Source organism: Argopecten irradians, unplaced genomic scaffold (assembly GCF_041381155.1).
Source record: "Argopecten irradians isolate NY unplaced genomic scaffold, Ai_NY scaffold_0681, whole genome shotgun sequence".
Lineage (NCBI taxonomy): Eukaryota > Metazoa > Mollusca > Bivalvia > Pectinida > Pectinidae > Argopecten > Argopecten irradians.
The window spans coordinates 9,634-29,216 of record NW_027188148.1 but is presented as its reverse complement, the minus strand read 5'-3'; the positions used below and the strand labels follow the sequence as shown (position 1 = coordinate 29,216).

General features: G+C 38.4%; 1 protein-coding gene across 1 annotated transcript; it reads left to right on the top strand.

Moving 5' to 3' along the window:
* The first annotated feature begins 2,363 nt into the window (after positions 1 to 2,363).
* Positions 2,364 to 2,711, top strand: LOC138313448 (BUD13 homolog). The gene has a single exon (XM_069253875.1). It carries the CDS (start codon positions 2,364 to 2,366, stop codon positions 2,709 to 2,711), a length of 348 nt encoding a protein of 115 aa, XP_069109976.1.
* Positions 2,712 to 19,583: the final 16,872 nt, after the last annotated feature.

The window sequence follows — 19,583 nt, the reverse complement described above, 5'->3', positions numbered from 1 at the left end:
GTGCTGTAATTATAACTAGAGGAATAATGTACAGTTTCGTTAAAATATTAAAATTTCTAAATAATTCAAAGTGTACGTTGTTAACTTATTAAAATGAAATTATCAGTTGCAAATTTAATGTATTAAACAAAAATATCTTTCTCCATGGCAAATGATAGTCTATACCAGTATCATACATAGCTGGTTTTACATTTTTATGTTCACATTATTTATTAGCAGTAGCCAAAGCACATTATATTGAACATACAGGTTTCCTGTATACACATATGCATGTCGCATTGATAGCTAGTTACAGGCCTAGGGCATCTATCTATACAAGACTATAAACTGTAAAAGACAGTCTAAAATGCAGTCATGAACAGGTGAGGTTTTACAAGCTTCTTGAAAATGGCAAGGATATGTTATGGTTCAATAAAAAAAAAATCCTGTTACATGCAATTCTTAAATAATTGGAAAAGAAATCATAATCCAAACAACCTGGCAAATATATATCCTCAAAACACAGCAGAAATCACTTGAAAACTGCATGTCCATATCTGTTGGGCAGCCTAACAACAAATTTGGTTGCAGCTTCATCTGTGTCCAGAAATACCAAAATTTCAACCAATTTCTTTGCATCTATTACATGAATCTCATTTGTCCGTTTAACAGTAATCATATGTTCACAAGGAAAAATGTCTTGTAGTTTCTCAATTTCCTCTATGACTGCATATACAATGTCTTCAAATAAGACAAAACATTTTACAGACCCAATGTTATCTTCATTGTACAGCACAACACTGCATATTCTTTTCTACATCCTGCTGTATTGTAAAGAATAAAATTTTGTGTTATTCACAACGATTCTGTCTATTTTCCTAACACCTTTCAAGCTACCATGCCAAGTTCTGTCTGCAGGATGTCAATTTCCAACTCATTAGGTCTAAAATGTTTCAAACCACCAGTAATACTGCAATTTCTTGCTTCACATGTAATTTTCCAACCACTCCCACTCGTTTTTTTTTAATCAAGGCCTTTCCCGCTAATACATGCCTGTATTTGCCTACATTTCATTATCTGCTTGAGAACGATGCCTGATCCATGAACTGCCTGTAATAACATCGCGTTTGCATCCTCAAAAGGGAAGCAGCTCCAGGCCCACAGAGGCCCTCAGAGCTTTACATACTGCACAAGATGAATGCCAGTATTATGAACATTAAGTCCACAAGATCCATCACCATACAAATGTTGAAAGGAAGAATAAAATTGGTCAAGGAGATAATCAGCTCTTTGTAGAAAAGACAATGTTATCTTGTCACCAATGAGAATATATATTCCTTCCGACAAATACATAAGATTTTCCATGTATTCTTCTTCCAGAAAGCCTTGAAGAAAGGGAATGGAAGAGTACAATAAACAAGCTTGCAGCTCGGTTGCTTTAAAATGATTGTAATGTCTTTCTATATCACGAGGAAGTCCTTCAATACAGTCGGGTGGCTTCATGCTTTGCATTCTTTTTGATATCGCCTTCAGATGCCTGCCAATGAAGTGCTTTTTCTGACTTTGTGATGTTAAAACCATTTGTTCAGCAAACATTTCACTATACCCAAAAGAACACCATGTATGCATATAATCTGGAATAGTCCCTTTCACAATATCATAATTTTCAAGTTGGGTTAAACCAGACATCCCTTTAAAACCTTTACTTCTCTTCTTCTCTGTTCCATCATGCATATGTCTGACAACAATGCCATGATTCCTTGCTTGGAAACGAGCTCCTTGATCTCTGTAAGGAAAACATCGTGCATTTACCTTGCCTTGCCGAACAACCACTCCCAGTTTCCGCAGGAAATACATGCATCCGCGCCATTAAAATAGGGCATGTTCAGCATTTCTGCCTTAGCTGGAAGATCAGCTTTTCCACATATTACAGAAAGTTTCACGTTATATACATCCTATTTTATCTTAAATTCAACACCGTCAGTGTGCAGGTGATTAATATCCTCACTAAAAACAGTCAAGAATTGTTTGAAAGGTGGCTTTCCCTTGCCCTGCCATATACCAACAAGAATATTATCACGTGAAAACCTCTTTGTTGGCCAGAAATATTGGCCAAAGCTCTACTTTGGAGTATAGAGATTTACACCATCTGTGTTAAAAATAGCAGTCGAATTATGCATTTTCTTATCCAGAAAGCCATCATCGGTTACCATCTCTTGGTAAGATGACCCATATGTTATGTCAGTGATGATGTTAGATCCCGATCGTGTGTGCATTTGCTCTCTACTGTTCTCGATATCCTCCCAAATCCCTGTAAAATAAGAGACAAATTTTTACTTCATCTGCTTATGACTTAATGTTCATTGGTATGCACAACTAAGTACATGCCAAATTCCTCCACACCGCTGAAGAAGGACAAGCCTGATCCTTCCACATCTCTGAGGAAGGACGAGCCTGATCCCTCCACATCTGTGAGGAAGGACAAGCCTGATCCTTCCACATCTCTGAGGAAGGACGAGCCTGATCCCTCCACATCTCTGAGGAAGGACAAGCCTGATCCCTCCACATCTGTGAGGAAGGACGAGCCTGATCCCTCCACATCTCTGAGGAAGGACAAGCCTGATCCTTCCACATCTCAGAGGAAGGACGGGCCTGATCCCTCCACTTCTCTGAGGAAGGAGAACCCTGATCCTTCCACATCTCTGAGGAAGGACGAGCCTGAGGAAAGATGAACCTACTTCTGTCACTAAACCAAAGAAAAGTCTGGAAAGTTTGTGCAATCTGCAACAGAACGGTAAGACAAAAAATCAGAAAGTTTTTTCCCCACTGCCTATGATATTTGGAATGCATGTTACCATTAAGGCCCATATCATCTGTTTTTTTTCACTCTGATTGGGTGATCTGATGTACCAGTTACATAAATTAAGAGAGGTGGTTTGCTAAAGTTTGTGTTTTGATTGACGGATTTCCTTTTGCCTGATATCTTTTGAACAAATGTCATTATATGCCCTAACATACTAATTACCCATGTACCTCACTTGAGTTCAGTGTTTTGCGAATTCTGTGCAGATTTTATGAGGAATTTAATACTGGTACATATATATATATTAACAGCACTAAAGGTTTATGGTGTCATGTGATCAGTTTGTTTGCTTTTGTTTGTTTGTTTGAGTTTTACGGCCCATCGACAACTAAGGTCATTTAGGGCCAAACTACAAGTCAGGCATTAATATCAGGATAAAAGGTCAGGGTAAGAAAAGGCAAGTAAAGATTAAAACACAGATTGTAAACGTTTATTTGATAAAAAAGGTTTGCATGGGATAAAAGTTTCGGCTAAAACACACGAGAAAACTCATGCAAAAAGTTGATGAAACGATGAAATGTTGAGTTGATACGATGAAATGTTGAGTTGATACGATGATTTGATTAGAAAAACGTTCATATTTTATCTAAAATACCGATTTCTTTGAGATAATTAAAAATACGATTATGTCTCACGGCATGAAACAAAGTGTACATGTCGGAGACCTCGTAGTACTTATCTCGTATGTGCTTATAATCAATACAGTGCACTAAAATATGTTCAACTGTGAGAGGAGAATCACATACATGGCATGTGGGAGGATCCTCCCCTCTCAATAGATAGGAATGTGTAAAATATGTGTGTCCAGTTCGGAGCCGAGAGAGAACAACTTCCTCTCTGCGGTCTCTCCGACTGGAGAGTTTAGGATTAAGTGTAGGTTGTATTTTAAACAGTTTATTGTTTGTTTCGGTAGACCACCTTTGTTGCCAATGGTGTTTGATGGCAGACTGAATTGAAGGTTTGATGTCGGTGTATGGTAGTTTCAATCTGTTTGTGCTAGGCGAAGAGCAGTCTTAGCTGCTTTATCAGCCTATTCATTCCCCTTTATACCCACATGACTGGGAATCCACAGATAAGTAATTTGAGTTTTAGAAGACAATCGAAATGTTCGGATTAAAAGATTTTGGATTAGAGTATTTCTAGGGCATCTTGATTTCAAAGCCTGAAGAACCGAAAGAGAGTCTGAACAGATGATTGCCTTTTCAATGCGGTGTTCTTCGATGTGGTCAAGAGCCAGACCGATAGCACAAGCTTCCGCAGAGAAAATGGATGCAACATCTGGAAGTCGGATAGAGGAACAGTGATTAGATGTACAGCATGCTGCCGCAACTTTATCACCATCTTTTGAGCCGTCAGTGTAGATCTTAACATGATCAGGGAAAGCTCTGATGCACTCCCGAAAGGAGGATTTATGTTCTTCGGGTAATGCACTGGACTTTGCCCTCTCATGCAAAGATAAATTGATATCAGGTGTTTGAATGAGCCATGGTGGTACATCCGATATGGTGTACTCGTCAATGGCGTCGAAATTTATATTTAGTTCCTGCAAAAACTTTGAAAATTCTGATGCCAAATGTTGGTATGAGCTTTTGATTTTGTCTGAATATGTCCTGGTGTTGTGGATTAAATACAAGATCGAATGCGGGGTTTTTGGGATTGGATTTCAGTTGGGCAGCATACTGTAAGGATAATTTCTTTCGTCGATCGTCTAGAGATGGCTCATTAGCTTCCACATGGAGACTCTTCACAGGTGTTGTTCGAAAAGCTCCAAGTGCCAGACGCAGTCCCTGATTCTGGATAGGGTCAAGCATCTGTAGATAGGAGCTGCGAGCCGATCCATAGACAATCGAGCCGTAGTCAAGCTTTGATCTAATAAGTGCCCGGTAGATACGCAGAAGCATTTCACGGTCTGCACCCCAATCAGAATGGGACAGAACACGTAGAATGTTCAGCGCCTTCGAGCACTTATCCTTCAGGTGTTTTATGTGTGGAACAAAGGACAGTTTCGAATCGAATATTAATCCAAGAAATTTAGTTTGTTCAACTACTGGAATTTTAATTCCATTGAGTGTGAGGTCTGGATCGTTGTGTGGTTTTCGTTTTTGACAGAAATGCATGCAGACAGTTTTTGATCTTGAAAATCTAAAGCCATTTTCGTCAGCCCAATTTTGTAATTTGCCTAAACATTGTTGTAGTTGTCGTTCTATAGTGTGCATGTTTTTTGATCTGTAACAGATCAAGAAATCATCCACAAATAGAGACCCTTCTGTAGATTGACCAAGACATTTGGTTATGCCGTTAATTTTTAATCCAAAAAGTGTGACAGACAGGATACCACCCTGAGGGACACCCATCTCCTGTGTTTCTGTTTCTGAATAAGTTGAACCCGTTCGAACTTTGAAATGCCTGTCAGATATAAAATTTGAAATAAACTTTGGCAAATTACCTCGTATACCGATATCATGGAGATCGTTCATGATTCCATATTGCCAAGTTGTGTCGTATGCCTTTTCAAGGTCAAAGAATACGGCCACAAGATGTTCTTTCTTGGCAAATGCTTCTCGTATAAAATGTTTCTAGTCTAACTAAGTGGTCTACCGTTCCCCTGCGGTTTCTAAAGCCGCTTTGCAAAGGACTTAAAATATTGTTTGATTCCAGGAACCAAACTAATCTAGTATTTATCATACGTTCTAGAGTTTTACAAATACAACTCGTCAATGAAATAGGACGATAGTTATTGGCATCAGTAGCATCTTTCCCGGGCTTCGGAAGGGGTATAATAGTAGATTCCTTCCAAGACTCGGGAATTTTGCCAGAAGAGTAAACTTGATTAAATATAGTTAAAAGACATTTTAGTGAAGAGTCTGGTAATTGTTTTAAAAACATATATGGAATTTCGTCTGGTCCAGCTGCCGAGTCCTTTGATTTCTCAAGGGACTCGAGCAATTCTGGTATCTCGAAAGGCCTATTGTAACTTTCACTATTGGAGGATTTAAAATTAAGACGTCTCTTTTCCTTTTCTTTTTTAAATTTTTGAATTTTTTTGGAATGATTTTTGACGGATGAATTTTTAGCAAAATTTTTGGCAAAGGGCGTCAGCTATTTCGGATTTTGAAGAAAATATCTTATTTTTGTTAATGAGGTGGGAGGATGGTGATGCTTTTCTTTTCCCACTGATTTTACCAATCATTTCCCAAACCTTCTTCGAAGATGTATTGGAATTAATTTTTGAGACGTACTCTTTCCAAGTACTTTTCTTGTCGGATTTGATAGACCTTCGAGCTTTTGCTCTCCAAATTTTAAAATTGTTATAGTTTGAGACGGTTGGCGAAGCCAAGTACCGCCTCAGAGCGGAATTTCTACCAGATCTATTCATAAATGAATCATTTGAGAGACGAAACTTTGTAGGTTTTGGCACGGATTTTGGTATGGTTTTTGTAGCAATAGAAGTGAGCGCTTCTGTGAAAATTTTAATGGGGTCATCGAGGTTCAAAAAATTATCCTCGATGAGCTCCTCTGCGCACAAATGTTTAAATTGAACCCAGTCCGCCTTATGTAGATTCCAACGAGGAATAGGCTCCTCAAGTTTTGGTGACCCTATGTTTTTAAGTATAATTGGAAAGTGATCGCTCCCACAAAGATCATCGTTGACCATCCAATCATAATCCAGAAGAATTGATGGATGGCACAACGATAGATCAATGTGGGTAAGCGAGCCAGAGGCAGGGTGTAAATATGTTGGGGCATTGGTGTTATAAAGACATAAGCTGTTTTTATCAATAAAATCTTCGATACGTCTACCTCTATCGTCAGTGCTAGGGGAGCCCCAGAGGCTATTATGACCGTTAAAGTCACCCATGATAATATATGGCACTGGTAGTTGTGATACGATGTTACTCAGTTCATCACAACTAAATGGAGTATTTGGAGGTAAATATATAGAACAGATTGTTATTTTTCGGTGAAGAGTTGCACTTACGGCAACAGCTTGTAGGGTGGTATTGAGCTGGATGTGTCTGTGGGGGACGTTTTTATGCACCGCCACCGCCACACCACCTGATGCCCGGCCGCCTGTTGTTGGAGTTTTGGTGTATAGTGTAAATTGTCTGAGATTGATGGTGTCTTTCAGCATTATTTCTTGAAGGCAGAATATGGATGGGTTTTTTGTTTGTATAAGATGTTTTTAATTCTTCTATGTTCGCTTTAAATCCGCGTATGTTCCATTGTATGATAGTGTTTGTCTCTATGTTGGTCCCTGAGGATAGTTTGTCGGACCGACAGGACTACTTGAAGTAGGTTGTTTGGTGGCGATAAATGTGTTGTCACCAAACTCGCTGTCGTCCGATAGAACATCATAGATGTTCCGTCCAAGGATAGGGTCATCTGATCCCTTACTGGGTTTGTTGTTTAGTGCAGGGAGCCTCGCCAGCTTTACCTTGGTGGTTTTTGTCTGGCGTTGCTCCTGCGGTGGTGTATTTGCTGGTCGCTTTGCTTTCTCAGGGAGTTTTTTTACGTCAATAGACGGTGAAGATATAGCACGTCTATGACGAGCGGCGGTAACTTTTTTTCTAATGTTCGGTGTTTGGTATTGTGTAAGTCCTGGAGAGGCCGGTGGGATTGGCGTTTTAGCTCCAGGTGGTTTTTGTTGTGGTCTTTGTTGTGGTTTGTGTTGTGGCTTAGATGGACCAGACTTGAACCTGTTCGGGTCCCCCATGATTATTTTGCAGGTCTTAGCATCAGCCATATCTGGGACATCATTGTCCCAGTTAGGCTTGTCAACCAAGGCCTGGACTGACGCATGTTTGTTTGCATTTTGGGTAACCATCATTAATGACAATGAAAACAAACTTGACTCAATCTGACTTATTGTTTGATGACATCCATAAAACTTCTTGAGGGTTGAAGTGTTAACCAGGTGTGTACATGTTCTAAATCAATGTTAGAAATAAAAATTAGCCTGAGTCAGTTAACCTGTGGTTAGTAGATGTAAATTTGAGGAATGGGCAACAGGTTTACCATATTTCCATTAAATTAATTAAATGTAACAAGGACATAGCCATTCAGATCTCCCGCCAATGGAGATATCAAAGCTGAAGTAAGTTTGATTGTGGAGACTTATGTGTATGAAAAAAACCCAGGAAAAAGAAGTTGAGCTAAAGAAAGATGGAGTATAATTCAAGTAGAGCGGGGCTGCAATTGTTGTATCAGGTATACAGCCTTGACATTTATATTAGACTATATACACAAAGATGGGTGGAGTTTTGCAGAGTAACATTTACCATTTACCATGATATTTTCAGCAATGTTTCCATGGTAACGGAAAAAGTACAAAAAATGAAAACCTAAAAATAGCATAAGGTACTACTAGACCATAAAAAGAATGTGTCTATGAAGTTTCGTGGAAATATCTCTGCTGGTTTTAGAGTTATGCTCCGGAAATGAACCTGCTACAAAAATATGATATTTTCAGCAATGTTTCTATGGTTACAGAAAAAAGCACAACAAGTGAAAACCTAAAAATAGCAAAAGGCACTACTAGACCATAAGAACAATGTGTCTATGAAGTTTCATGGAAATATCTCCCGCTGGTTTTAGAGTTGTGCTCCGGAAACGATTCTTACACAAAAATCTATCATTTTCAGCAATGTTTCTATGGTTACAGAAAAAAGTACAAGTGAAAACCTTAAAATAGCAAAAGGCACTACTAGACCATAAGACTAATGTGCCTATGGAGTTCCGTGCATATATCTCAACCGGTTTTCCAGTTATGCTCCGGAAATGAACCTGGTACAAAAATATGATATTTTTCAGCAATGTTTCCATGGTTACGGAAAAAGTGCAAAAAATGAAAACCTAAAAATAGCAAAAGGCACTACTAGACCATAAGAACAATGTGTCTATGAAGTTTCATGGAAATATCTCTGCTGGTTTTATAGTTGTGCTAAAAATAGCAAAAGGCACTACTAGACCATAAAGAACAATGTGTCTATGAAGTTTCATGGAAATATCTCTGCTGGTTTTATAGTTGTGCTCCGGAAACGATTGTTACACAAAAATCTGTCATTTTCAGCAATGTTTCCATGGTAACAGAAGAACGTAAAAAAACGTGAAAACCTTTAAAATGGCAAAACAGGCACAACATACGACTGGCAACATGCACTCCTAAGACCAAATAGAACCAAGTAGGATCTGTCCTTGAAACAGTTTAGTAAGGAAAATAACTCTGGCTGGTATTTGGCGTTATGCACCAGTACACGAACCATATGGTCCACTAATATATAAATTTTCACGCAATGTTTTGCATGTTGTTTACCGGAAATAATCCATAAACATGAAACCCTAGTAGAAATTGCAAAACAGTGCACTACTAGGACCATAAGGACCAAATGTGTGTTATGCAAGTATCGTGGACCATAGTCTACTACTGGTTTTAGGGGGGGGGGGGGTGAGTTTAAGCTCCAGATACCAATTCGTACGTGGACGGACGACTACCGGAAAAAACCGGACTGGACAGGAACCCATATGTATATCCCCCGTCAACTTCGTTGGGCGGGGGATAATAACTGGATGCTAGCCATAGCACAGACGGCTGTCAGGTGTCAAAAAAACGGTGGGCTTACATAAATTTACATATATACTTTTCCCACCACTGTAAATTTATGCTATACTGCACTATTGTTAATGATGAACTGAAGATTTCTGTCACATGCATATATCTGTAAACAAACGTTTTCAGGAGCCACTAATTCAGTATCCTCCAGCTCTGCAGGAAGCACTTCTCGACCAACACATTCAGGGTTAGTATATAAACATTTGTCAAATTTCATTCTCTTAGTGGGTATAGTATGTGTTGTATTTCTTTTAACATAACCCATTTTTCGCTCTGACACACATCAATCTTGTGCAACATCAACAATTACACATTTTTAAGTTCTCAAGAACTATTGGCACTTCTTTAGAACTTAGACTGCAGTAATTGACTTGAATTTTTTCGCAAATATTGCTCGTGAGGATCAGACCCAACCAATTATTGTTTCTTTCTGAGCAAATCCTGATGTTAAGATGACTGCCCTGATCAACGACTCAGAGACATAAATAGTCAGGTTTTATCTCTGAAGTTAATGCATTAGTTTGTGAGCTATACAAGCCCTTATGTTAGAATGTCCCAATCGTTTTATCAATCATAAAGAAGAAAACTGCATTGGCCTCAGTAAAAAATTTCAATTCTGTGATCAGCATATCTTTAGTAAAATATAGAGGAAAGAAAGGATAATCACATTAATATTGCCAGATGAACCTGTGGAGTTTTTGACTTCTCCAGAACAGCAGCAGGGACGAACTTCAAACTTTGGTATAATTTTATGGTTGTGTATGAGTTCACCAATGTATTTCATGTCTAGTGGACCTGGGCGAGTGCCTTTACCCCCTGAACATAACTGTCTACATGTAGCTGCATCCAGATGATTTAATTTAGTTCAAATTGGGAACAATTTTGTTACAGCTACCAGTAATTTAAACTTGTACTTCTGACTTGCAACTTCTGAATCTCGCACTTCTTCAAAACATTCTATAAATTTCATAAATTTGTTATTAGTACATGTATAATTGGTAATTTGGTATCTGTAGCTTGGGTAACCGATTGTTAAAAAACAGCAATAAACACATATGAGAAACATTTTAATATTGAAGAATCCTATAATATTGTTGATTCTCATTTGTGTATTATATGACAGCATTTCTTTGTATTTAGCGATGACACAGAGCGACAAATCCTAAAAAGATTAACTGAACTAGAGCAGGGAGTATCCAGTCTAAGGAAACGTGTAAGAAGGATAGAATATAAGGCTGAAGGCGAAGACAGTGAGGCTGCAACTCATAATGGGAGTTGCGAAGAACTCGCTCCAGAGAAAAAGGTGGTTGTTCTCCTCAAAGGTGTAAGCCACCTCTTGCCAAAAAAAGAAAGGAAAATAACAGAATGTATGAGAGTAATTTCTCTGGCTGTTTTCAGTAGGGCTGAATTAATTGTTCCCGCACTGGAAAAAAACCTTTGCATTAGTGGTGAAACCCCAAAGCCCCCTTGAAAGGGGAAAAAATGGGCAGTTGTAGAAAGGGCTGTGCTAACAAAATGCCCAATGTTGACGACAGCAACATTTAAAGTGAAATGTTGACAATCTGTTTGATAGTGGAACGAAGGGAAGCAGCAAAGAACTAAATCAGTGTATTGACTTTTAAAGTGCAGTGCTGGATCATCTTGTGGGACATAGATGACTGGCTAATTATAATTCTGCATTTTAGAAGATCATTCTCTGCTTATTGCTTGCTTGAGGACTCGCAAATGTAGTCATATTTGTTTGATTTTCCCAACGTTGTTTCCTGCACACTTTCTAGTTTCCCATGGAAGCATATAAATACAGTTTTTGTAGTCAATGAAACAGACTTTTTTGTTAGTAATGTATGTGAGTCAGGCGTTATTTTGATAAACATTATTATGATTCTTGGACTGGTCAAGGAAAATTGTTGGTTTAGAACGTGAGTCTTTGGAGAGTCTCTGCCTGTGGTTTATCGAAACTTGTTTTGGTAATTTTAAGTTCTAGAACTTGTATGTGGATACTTAATGGTTGTTAGACTGTCAGTTGTATGTAAGAATTTCAATGTTCTAGTAGCAGTGACTGGGATTACGGTCATTTAACGTTACTACCTTGTTCCCCCCCTCCCTCCCTTCCTTCCCTCAACTGTTCAAGTTGACTTGCTAGTGCCAACTAGTCTTATGTTGCTCCACTGTGTTCCGAGTGCATGTTAGAGCAAGGAGATGATAATATGCTTAGTATCAAACAATCTCAAAGTCTTAAATTATGCTGGCACTGTCCGCTCACTAATGCTTGATTATAATATTCATGATCCCTTATTATCACTTCGCTGTTGTTAGCAAGGGTATCATTTAACGGAGTGGTTATAAGGATCTGTTATTTTAATCAGAATGGCAGTATTACACCAGTTTCTAGAGCCTCCAAGTGCTTGTAGCTATCTGTGTGGAATGAGTTAAGAATTGCTGTATCAAGCTCTATGCGGGGTATGATTCATATGTTTTTTTATATAACGATAACATCTTAACGGTGATGCGTCTTGTCAATTACTTAAACATTATTTGGGGATAGGCAGTCTTGTCAATATGAATTTATGCGGGTAAGCGTGTCTCACTAATGGGGTCGCAGGCGCACCGAGCGGTCCCCACCACCTTGCCTTACATTGTACCCTAATGTCTGTACCATGTGCGGAGAATGGACCCTGCCTCGCAACATGTGCCCTTTAACAAGCTTTACGCCAGATCCAAATCCACGCGCGATAATCAGTATATAACATTTGGTAAGTTGCGTGCTAAATACTGAAAGTGCGGACCTTCACGATTTTTATGCGATGGAAACAGCAATTTGCTACTTGACCGTGAAGCATGGGGTATCGGAGACAAGTGCCGCGTGTTAATGAAAGCATGATTTAAAATAATGGACAGACGCTTTTATCATTTTTATCGAGACTGTACTACGCTACAGAAGTCGTTTCCACGACATATAGGTTATCGAACTTTCACCAATTATCATGTCTGTATAATCAAAGAAGGCAGTGGGCTAGAGGGACTGAATAACTTTGCTTGGTAACGTAAAGTACTTAGAGCAGTTTCGTCTGCGCCAAGTGACCCTGCTCGGGAGTCTCTTGGTGATAGAATTGAACCATGAAATGGAATTGTAAATTCCAGTTCAATGTTCAATTGTCGTCATGGCATGTAAGAAAATATGTCACTCGGAGATATCACACACTCAAATGAAGTGATAGTACATAATTCGAAAAACAAAATTCTCAGGACCAAGCCACTTTTATGCACAAAACATGCAAGTCTACAAGTATATCTCCAGGGCCCTATTTAGTGAGAGGAGTTTTTCTTAGGATTCACCACATAAACACACTTCTGCACGTAATGCACGTTGTTCCACGTCATGAACTTCAAAACTCACCTCAGTCAGAACACCATAGTTTTCTCGGACGGCCCACATCGGAACATATACAAAGGACCGTGCATCAGACGATACACTATTTTAAACGAAAGCAATGCCTGCCTGTGTAAGCGATTAGCTCAAATTGTCAATATTGTGCAGAATTCTAACTCATGACCGGATTAATACCCATGGTCCCGCTCTCTCAGGTAGCTAGGTTCTGGTCAGTTTCAAAGTTTATTTGAACAGTCAGTTGTCTGAGTGTTAGATTGTCCAAAAATTACCTCAAGTGGATCTATACTCAATGGGAATTATTTGAATAATACACACATTTACTGAAGTATGTATCTTTAGTAACTGTGCTTTTGATTTAGACGCTACAATTGTTAAGTTACAAACATGGGTAGACCTATGCGTCAAATACGATCAACCTCTCACAGAATTAGGACAGCGCCCTTTTGATGTGAATTCGCCAGAAATATGGACTGTTTCTGAACTCAGAGAGAATTTATCTTCGTTATTAATTTTTGTAGGGTCCGAGGTAACTTCAAAAACAAAGCGGACACAAGTTATTAAATTATATAAATCAAAACTGATGAGGTGTCGTCTAACACGGTATATATATATTTTGTGATGAGGGAGGATCCATTTAGTTCCTACACAAAGTGACTCGAAGACCACGCTGTGTGCTGATCTATCACTCAGTTTTGGAGGGCTTTCCGGGCTGTCCTCCAATAGAGGTGGTCAGCTAGGACGTGATCAATACAAGACTATGAGTAGTCAGCAAGAAACATAGTCATCGTTACCAAGACCTAGAACATTCAGAAATTCAATCATAGAAACAGCCAAGTGCTAACATGTGCCGCATAAGTAGTGTTGACAAACATTAGTTCTGTGCGAGAATGATAATGGTTTGATTCAGGATAAAGCTCCCGTTTAGTGAGGACACACATATTCCGTGCTCTCAGCTAAGGGGAAGAGCATGCATTGAAGGTGTGGAGATTAGTCTCCACCTGGGAATCTTATTATCTATTCCTCTATACACCGGGGGGGACCACAAATATTTCCGGGGACAAATCTGAAAACGATGTCCCAAAACTTAACAAAACTCTTACAATTACCTGAATTTATACAAAACTTTTTTTTGCATCTATAAGAGCATTATGTGCTCTGCATTTTCCTGAACGTAGAAATGAACTTGACCTCTATGAGCGTGTTATCGTCGACATATCAACTAGATATGGGTGTTGGGTGTGTTCAGAATTTTATGACTACCATTAGGGATGTTTAGTTAGAAAGTTACGGGCTCCCCTATTAATATATAAGGGGGTCAGAGCCAAAAATTTTATACAAACTCTGTGGCCCTTCCCCAGGATGTTTCTGGCCAAATTTGGTTACATTCCATGCAGAACTCTGATTTGTTTGTTTGTTTGATTAATTAACGTCCTATTAACAGCTATGGTTATGTAAGGACGGCCTCCCATGTATGTGGTGTTGCGTGTATGTTGTGCGAGGTGCGTGTTTTTGGGAGACTGAGGTATATTAATGTTCTGTCTTCCTGTATGGTGGAACTGTTGCCCTTTTTATAGTGCTATATCACTGAAGCATGCCGCCGAAGACACCAAGCAACACACCCCACCCGGTCACATTAGACTGACAACGGGCAAACCAGTCGTCCGCCTCCCTATGTGCTGAGCACTAAAACAGGAGCAGAAACTACCACTTTCATAGACTTTGGTTGTTGTGTCGTCGGCAGGGGGACTCAGAACCAGACGCATTCCTCAATAATTTCACAATTTTGATTGGCCTATTTGCCTTAGGGTCTGTGCTTAAAATTAAAATTTGCTTCAGCAACGGTTTTGTGTGAATTAAGTCGATAATATAATTTGTTTTACTGGCTTTTGACGGTACGGACGACGGGACAACGACGGACAAAAGGATTATTAGAATAACGGTCACTTGAGGACCATAATCCTCCGAGTAACCTAAACATACGGTTGGAAAGGTTGTTGGGGGAGAGGGGAATGGAATACGTTAGCAGGGCGGAGGGTGTAAGTGGTATAGAAGTGTTGCTGAAACAAGAAACAATAACTTTAATACTTTATATTTATATAATGTACGTTATGTACGTACTTTCATTTCTATCGAATATTTTCAACTTAATCAAATTAGCTTTAATTTCGGAAAGGGGCCCAATGGTCGAAAGAGTACGATAGTAAAATAAAGCGGACAAACTAGAAACAACGGACGTTAAATAATAACAAAAATATGTTTCTGTAACATCAGTCTCACCAAATCAATAGGTTCCAATGTCATCTTTCAGGTTAAATTTGATACGAGATTATGATACCTGTGAAAGGTATATTCAATGGTAGGCCATGGGCTAGGAGGGTCCCACATGCACCCCCCCCCCCCCCCCAAAAACCTCCGAACCAATATTATTTTCTGAATCCCTTATGACCCACTGATCACAAATCAAAAAATGTTAACATCGGCCATAAGTTGGGATGACACTTCGGTTATGACGTCATCAAGATGGCCGCCATCTCGAATTTCACTAAAAAACTTGGATAAAATAGTCCATTAAACTTTGTCATTTTTCAACCGAAAGTAGACTAATGAGGTATCAATAATGACCACAAGAATTGAACAACATATAACATATTTGGACCAAAAAATCCTTTATATTTGAAGTGACTTTCAAGCAGGAACATGTAAAAACATTATTTTAAACTCAAAAATTGGGTTGATTTTTTCAGCAAATTTTTCATATTGTCGCTTGACGCAGTCAAAAGAATGTTTCCCAAAACTTACTTTTATTTTCTATAAGAGATTTTTATGAGAACACTATATCAATCAGTTTAAGCAAAAAAACATCCAAAACACTTTTTACATCGTATTAGGTTCCTGGTTATGGAACTCGTCATCAAGATGGTCACATCTCGAATTTCACTGAAAATTGAAAAATAGTCATAACATTGACATTTTCAACTGAAGTAGACAAATGATGTATCAAAATGACCACAATAGAACAACAAATACATGTCAGGACCAAATAATCCAATATATGTAGTGATTTGAACGCAGGAAATGAAAAAAATAGTATTTTAAGCTCAAAAATGGTAATTTTTCAGCATTTTTTTTTCATATTTGGCTTGACGCAGCAAAATTGTTTCCCAACAACAAATTATTATTCACAATCAGTTATTTGACCTCTTATCAATAGGTTAAAACAACAACAACAAAAATATATAGAAATGCAAAAGAGAACTGTTATACCATCATTTAGTTTACAAAACATCACCGGATTCGGCATATGATTGTTTTTTTTCCAAACCGCTAACACTACAGTTTCCTGGTGTCTTGGAATTTCCTTAATATAACATTGGCTATTGACGATTTATATCTTAAAAAAATTTGAATTTAAAGTTGGCTGAATATCTAAGTGCGACTTCAAAATAATCCATTTTCATGTTCGAAATTTTGTAGACTAGTAGCCTCTCAAACTGAATTATTACAGCAAAACGCTTACTAATAGCTATAGGGTATCAAATTAAAGTTCCGTAAATATCATGACACTTTTTAAAACATATTGTTTCTTTTAGAATGAGCACATCCATTGTTTATTTCCTGTGTATAACGCAAGGAAATATAAGATGGTTACTACAGTGTCACATATTTCTTTCACTAGTTCTTAATGCTTATTATTTTCGTTATGCGTGCTTTCTCGCCAGAGTGTCGTTTTCGACCTCGGTGACCTGATGTGACATTACATTACCGGGTTACCATCGTGGTTCTAACTTGTCAACTGTCCATGGTCAGAGTTAAGATCAGAAACATCGGCTTCAGGGATGTGGGAGCTCTTCCTGTTTCCAACCTAGTTTCACCTAGATTCACATATCGTATATGATGTTCCAGACTTCCCCGGCATGATGGAAAAGACACCAGATCAACATTCTGCGGAGGGTTGAGTTGGTTCTCCTTAATTTGTATGAAGCACAATTCCTCATTCTTGTGGACCTCAGTGACCATAGGTGGCACAGGTGGATTCTTTGAGGTCACAAATGAAGTCTGCAGATGTGACACAACCAGCACCTTCAAGGGAGTGGGAAAAGTCAGACCAATGAAAAACATTTAACATTTATGCCCTCATTAATGACCTCGATGATATCACCTGTGCCATTTATGGTTGCACAAGGGTCCACAAGATTGATGAATAGTGCTTCATACGAATTATGGAGTTATGTGCTAAGGAGAACCAATTCCTCCATTGGAAGAATGTGCATCTGATGTAATTTCCATTATGCCGGAGAAGTCTGAAACAGCATATACGTACGATATGTTAGAATCTGAAAGAGATCCCACATCCCTGAACCTGTTGTTCCTGATATGAACTCTGGCCATGGATGGGTCATAAAAGGCTAGAACAACACTGGTAATGCAGTGTCACATGAGCTCATCGACATCGAAGACGTCGATCTGGCTTTCGACGAATTTGATAAGGATATCTCGACTACTCTATTTGGACTGCAAGCTACCAGACATGCGGTCTCTTCAGTGGATAGAGCTGTGAGGGCGAGTAAAGCACAAACAATGATTAATGGTTAGCATTAAGAACCAGTGATAAGATAATATGTGGACACTGTTAGCTAACCATCTGAAATTTGCTTATGCTGTTGCATAGGAATTAAAACAATGAATGTTTCTTTTTCAAAAGACCACAAAACACATTGTGAACTGTTATAATGATATTAACGGAAACACTGGCTTAGCTTTATTACATTTGTTTCGCATATCTCTGTAGGTGGTGTGCGGTATAATCATTTTTGAGACACTGCTAATCTCCAAAAATTTCTAACATTGAACATGGATTATTTTTAAAAACTGTTTATGGGCCCACCTTGATTTTCTGCTGTACTATATATTTTTTTCAAACTTTTAATTTCGTCAACTAGTCAATGTTATATTCTAAGGTAGAATTATATTAATCCAGGAAGACTGTAGTGTACCAGCGAGTTTTAAGTTCGAAAAATAGCATATACCCATTTGTATGCACCGTTTGATGTTTTGTAAACATATTTAGGGTATTACCTCATAATTCTACTTTTGCCTTTCTATATTTTCTTTGTATTTGTTGTTGTTTTTACTGAGATTGATAAGGAAATCAAAATATTCTGATTTCGAAATGTAATAATTTGTGTGTGGAAACATTTTCGCTTACGGTCAAGCATAATATGAAACAAGTTTAGCTTGATAAAGCCTCCCAGTATTTGAGATTTAACTAATTATATAATTAATTTTATTGCTGCACAACTTTACTAAATGTATATGCGATTATTAGTGGTCATGATCGATGTAGATTTTGTCTATTATGAGGTCGTTTTAGGATAGTCCTCATTTTTCAGATTGGAAAACGATGTCCTTTTAAAGGACTATTCGTTCATTATTTGTTGAATATTCGAGATGGCGTCCATTTTGGGAGGAGCGTACCATAACCGTGGAATTCTAAACATGTTAGACATTGAGTTTTTTGTGTTGTGTTTTGTTGTTGTTAAAAAAGCTTGATTGATATGTGGTCGCGAGAAAAAAATGAAAGGGAAACATTTGCTCACTCAAGCAAAATATAAATTTTTGCTGATAAATCACATGTTTTGAGATTAAAATCATTTTTTTCTTGTTCTGCGTAAAATGAATTACATATTTTGGATAATGTTAGTCCTGGACATATTATTTGTTGTTCTATTGTGGTCATTTTGATACCTCATTTGTCTCCTTCGGTTGAAAAATGTTAATGTAATGACTATTTTTCAATTTTTAGTGAAATTCGAGATGGCGGCCATCTTGATGACGTCATAACCGGAAGTTCATCCCAACTTATGCGATGTTAACATTTTGATTTGTGATCAGTGGGTCATAAGGGTTCAGAAAAATATTGGTTCGGAGGTTTGGGGGGGGGGGGGGCATGTGGGACCGTCCTAGCCCATGGCCTATGGAGTGATATAGTTACGTGACCATTCATTGTCAATATGATCGTCAAATTCTCAATCATGCTTTCTGATCCATTACCGACATATTACCACATGCCCTCCACTTCTGGGTTGCGAGTTCGAATCATATGTGGGGCAGTTGCCAGGTACTGACCGCTGGTCGGTGGTTTTTCTCTGGGTACTCTGGCTTTCCTCCACCAACAAACCTGGCACGTCCTTAAATGACCCTGGCTGTTAATAGGACGTTAAACTAATCAAACCATTGCTTTTTGTTCATGAGTCTCAATTTTAGCAACACCAATATCATCGAATTATTCAAGTTCTTCAAATCATCAGATTTGCCAAAATATATCCCGAGGAACACATCCCGTTTCTCATCATCAGCAAATGTTGACGCGCTGGATGTCATTTTGTATCGAAGACATATACACATATTTTACACATAACCTGGGGCGCTTTCGTTTATCCGGTCGGAACGGAAGGTTGGTGGCACGGTTTGGTTTCACATAAACTAACGGACCCGAACCGCAGATTCAAACCAAGATGGCGACCATACAGCATGTTCAAGCAATGTTACCTGCATGTTATTTGTTTTTAGAAGAGTTCCTGCTATCAGACGCAACCCCTTTTGACACAGATGATGACAACATGACATTCTTTCACTTTCTGACGCGACAATGCTAACAAGATATTTGACTATTTTGAAAAAAAACTTTTCCTCTGTACTCTATCAACGAATTTAAATCACATTTTCGCATGACAAAGACT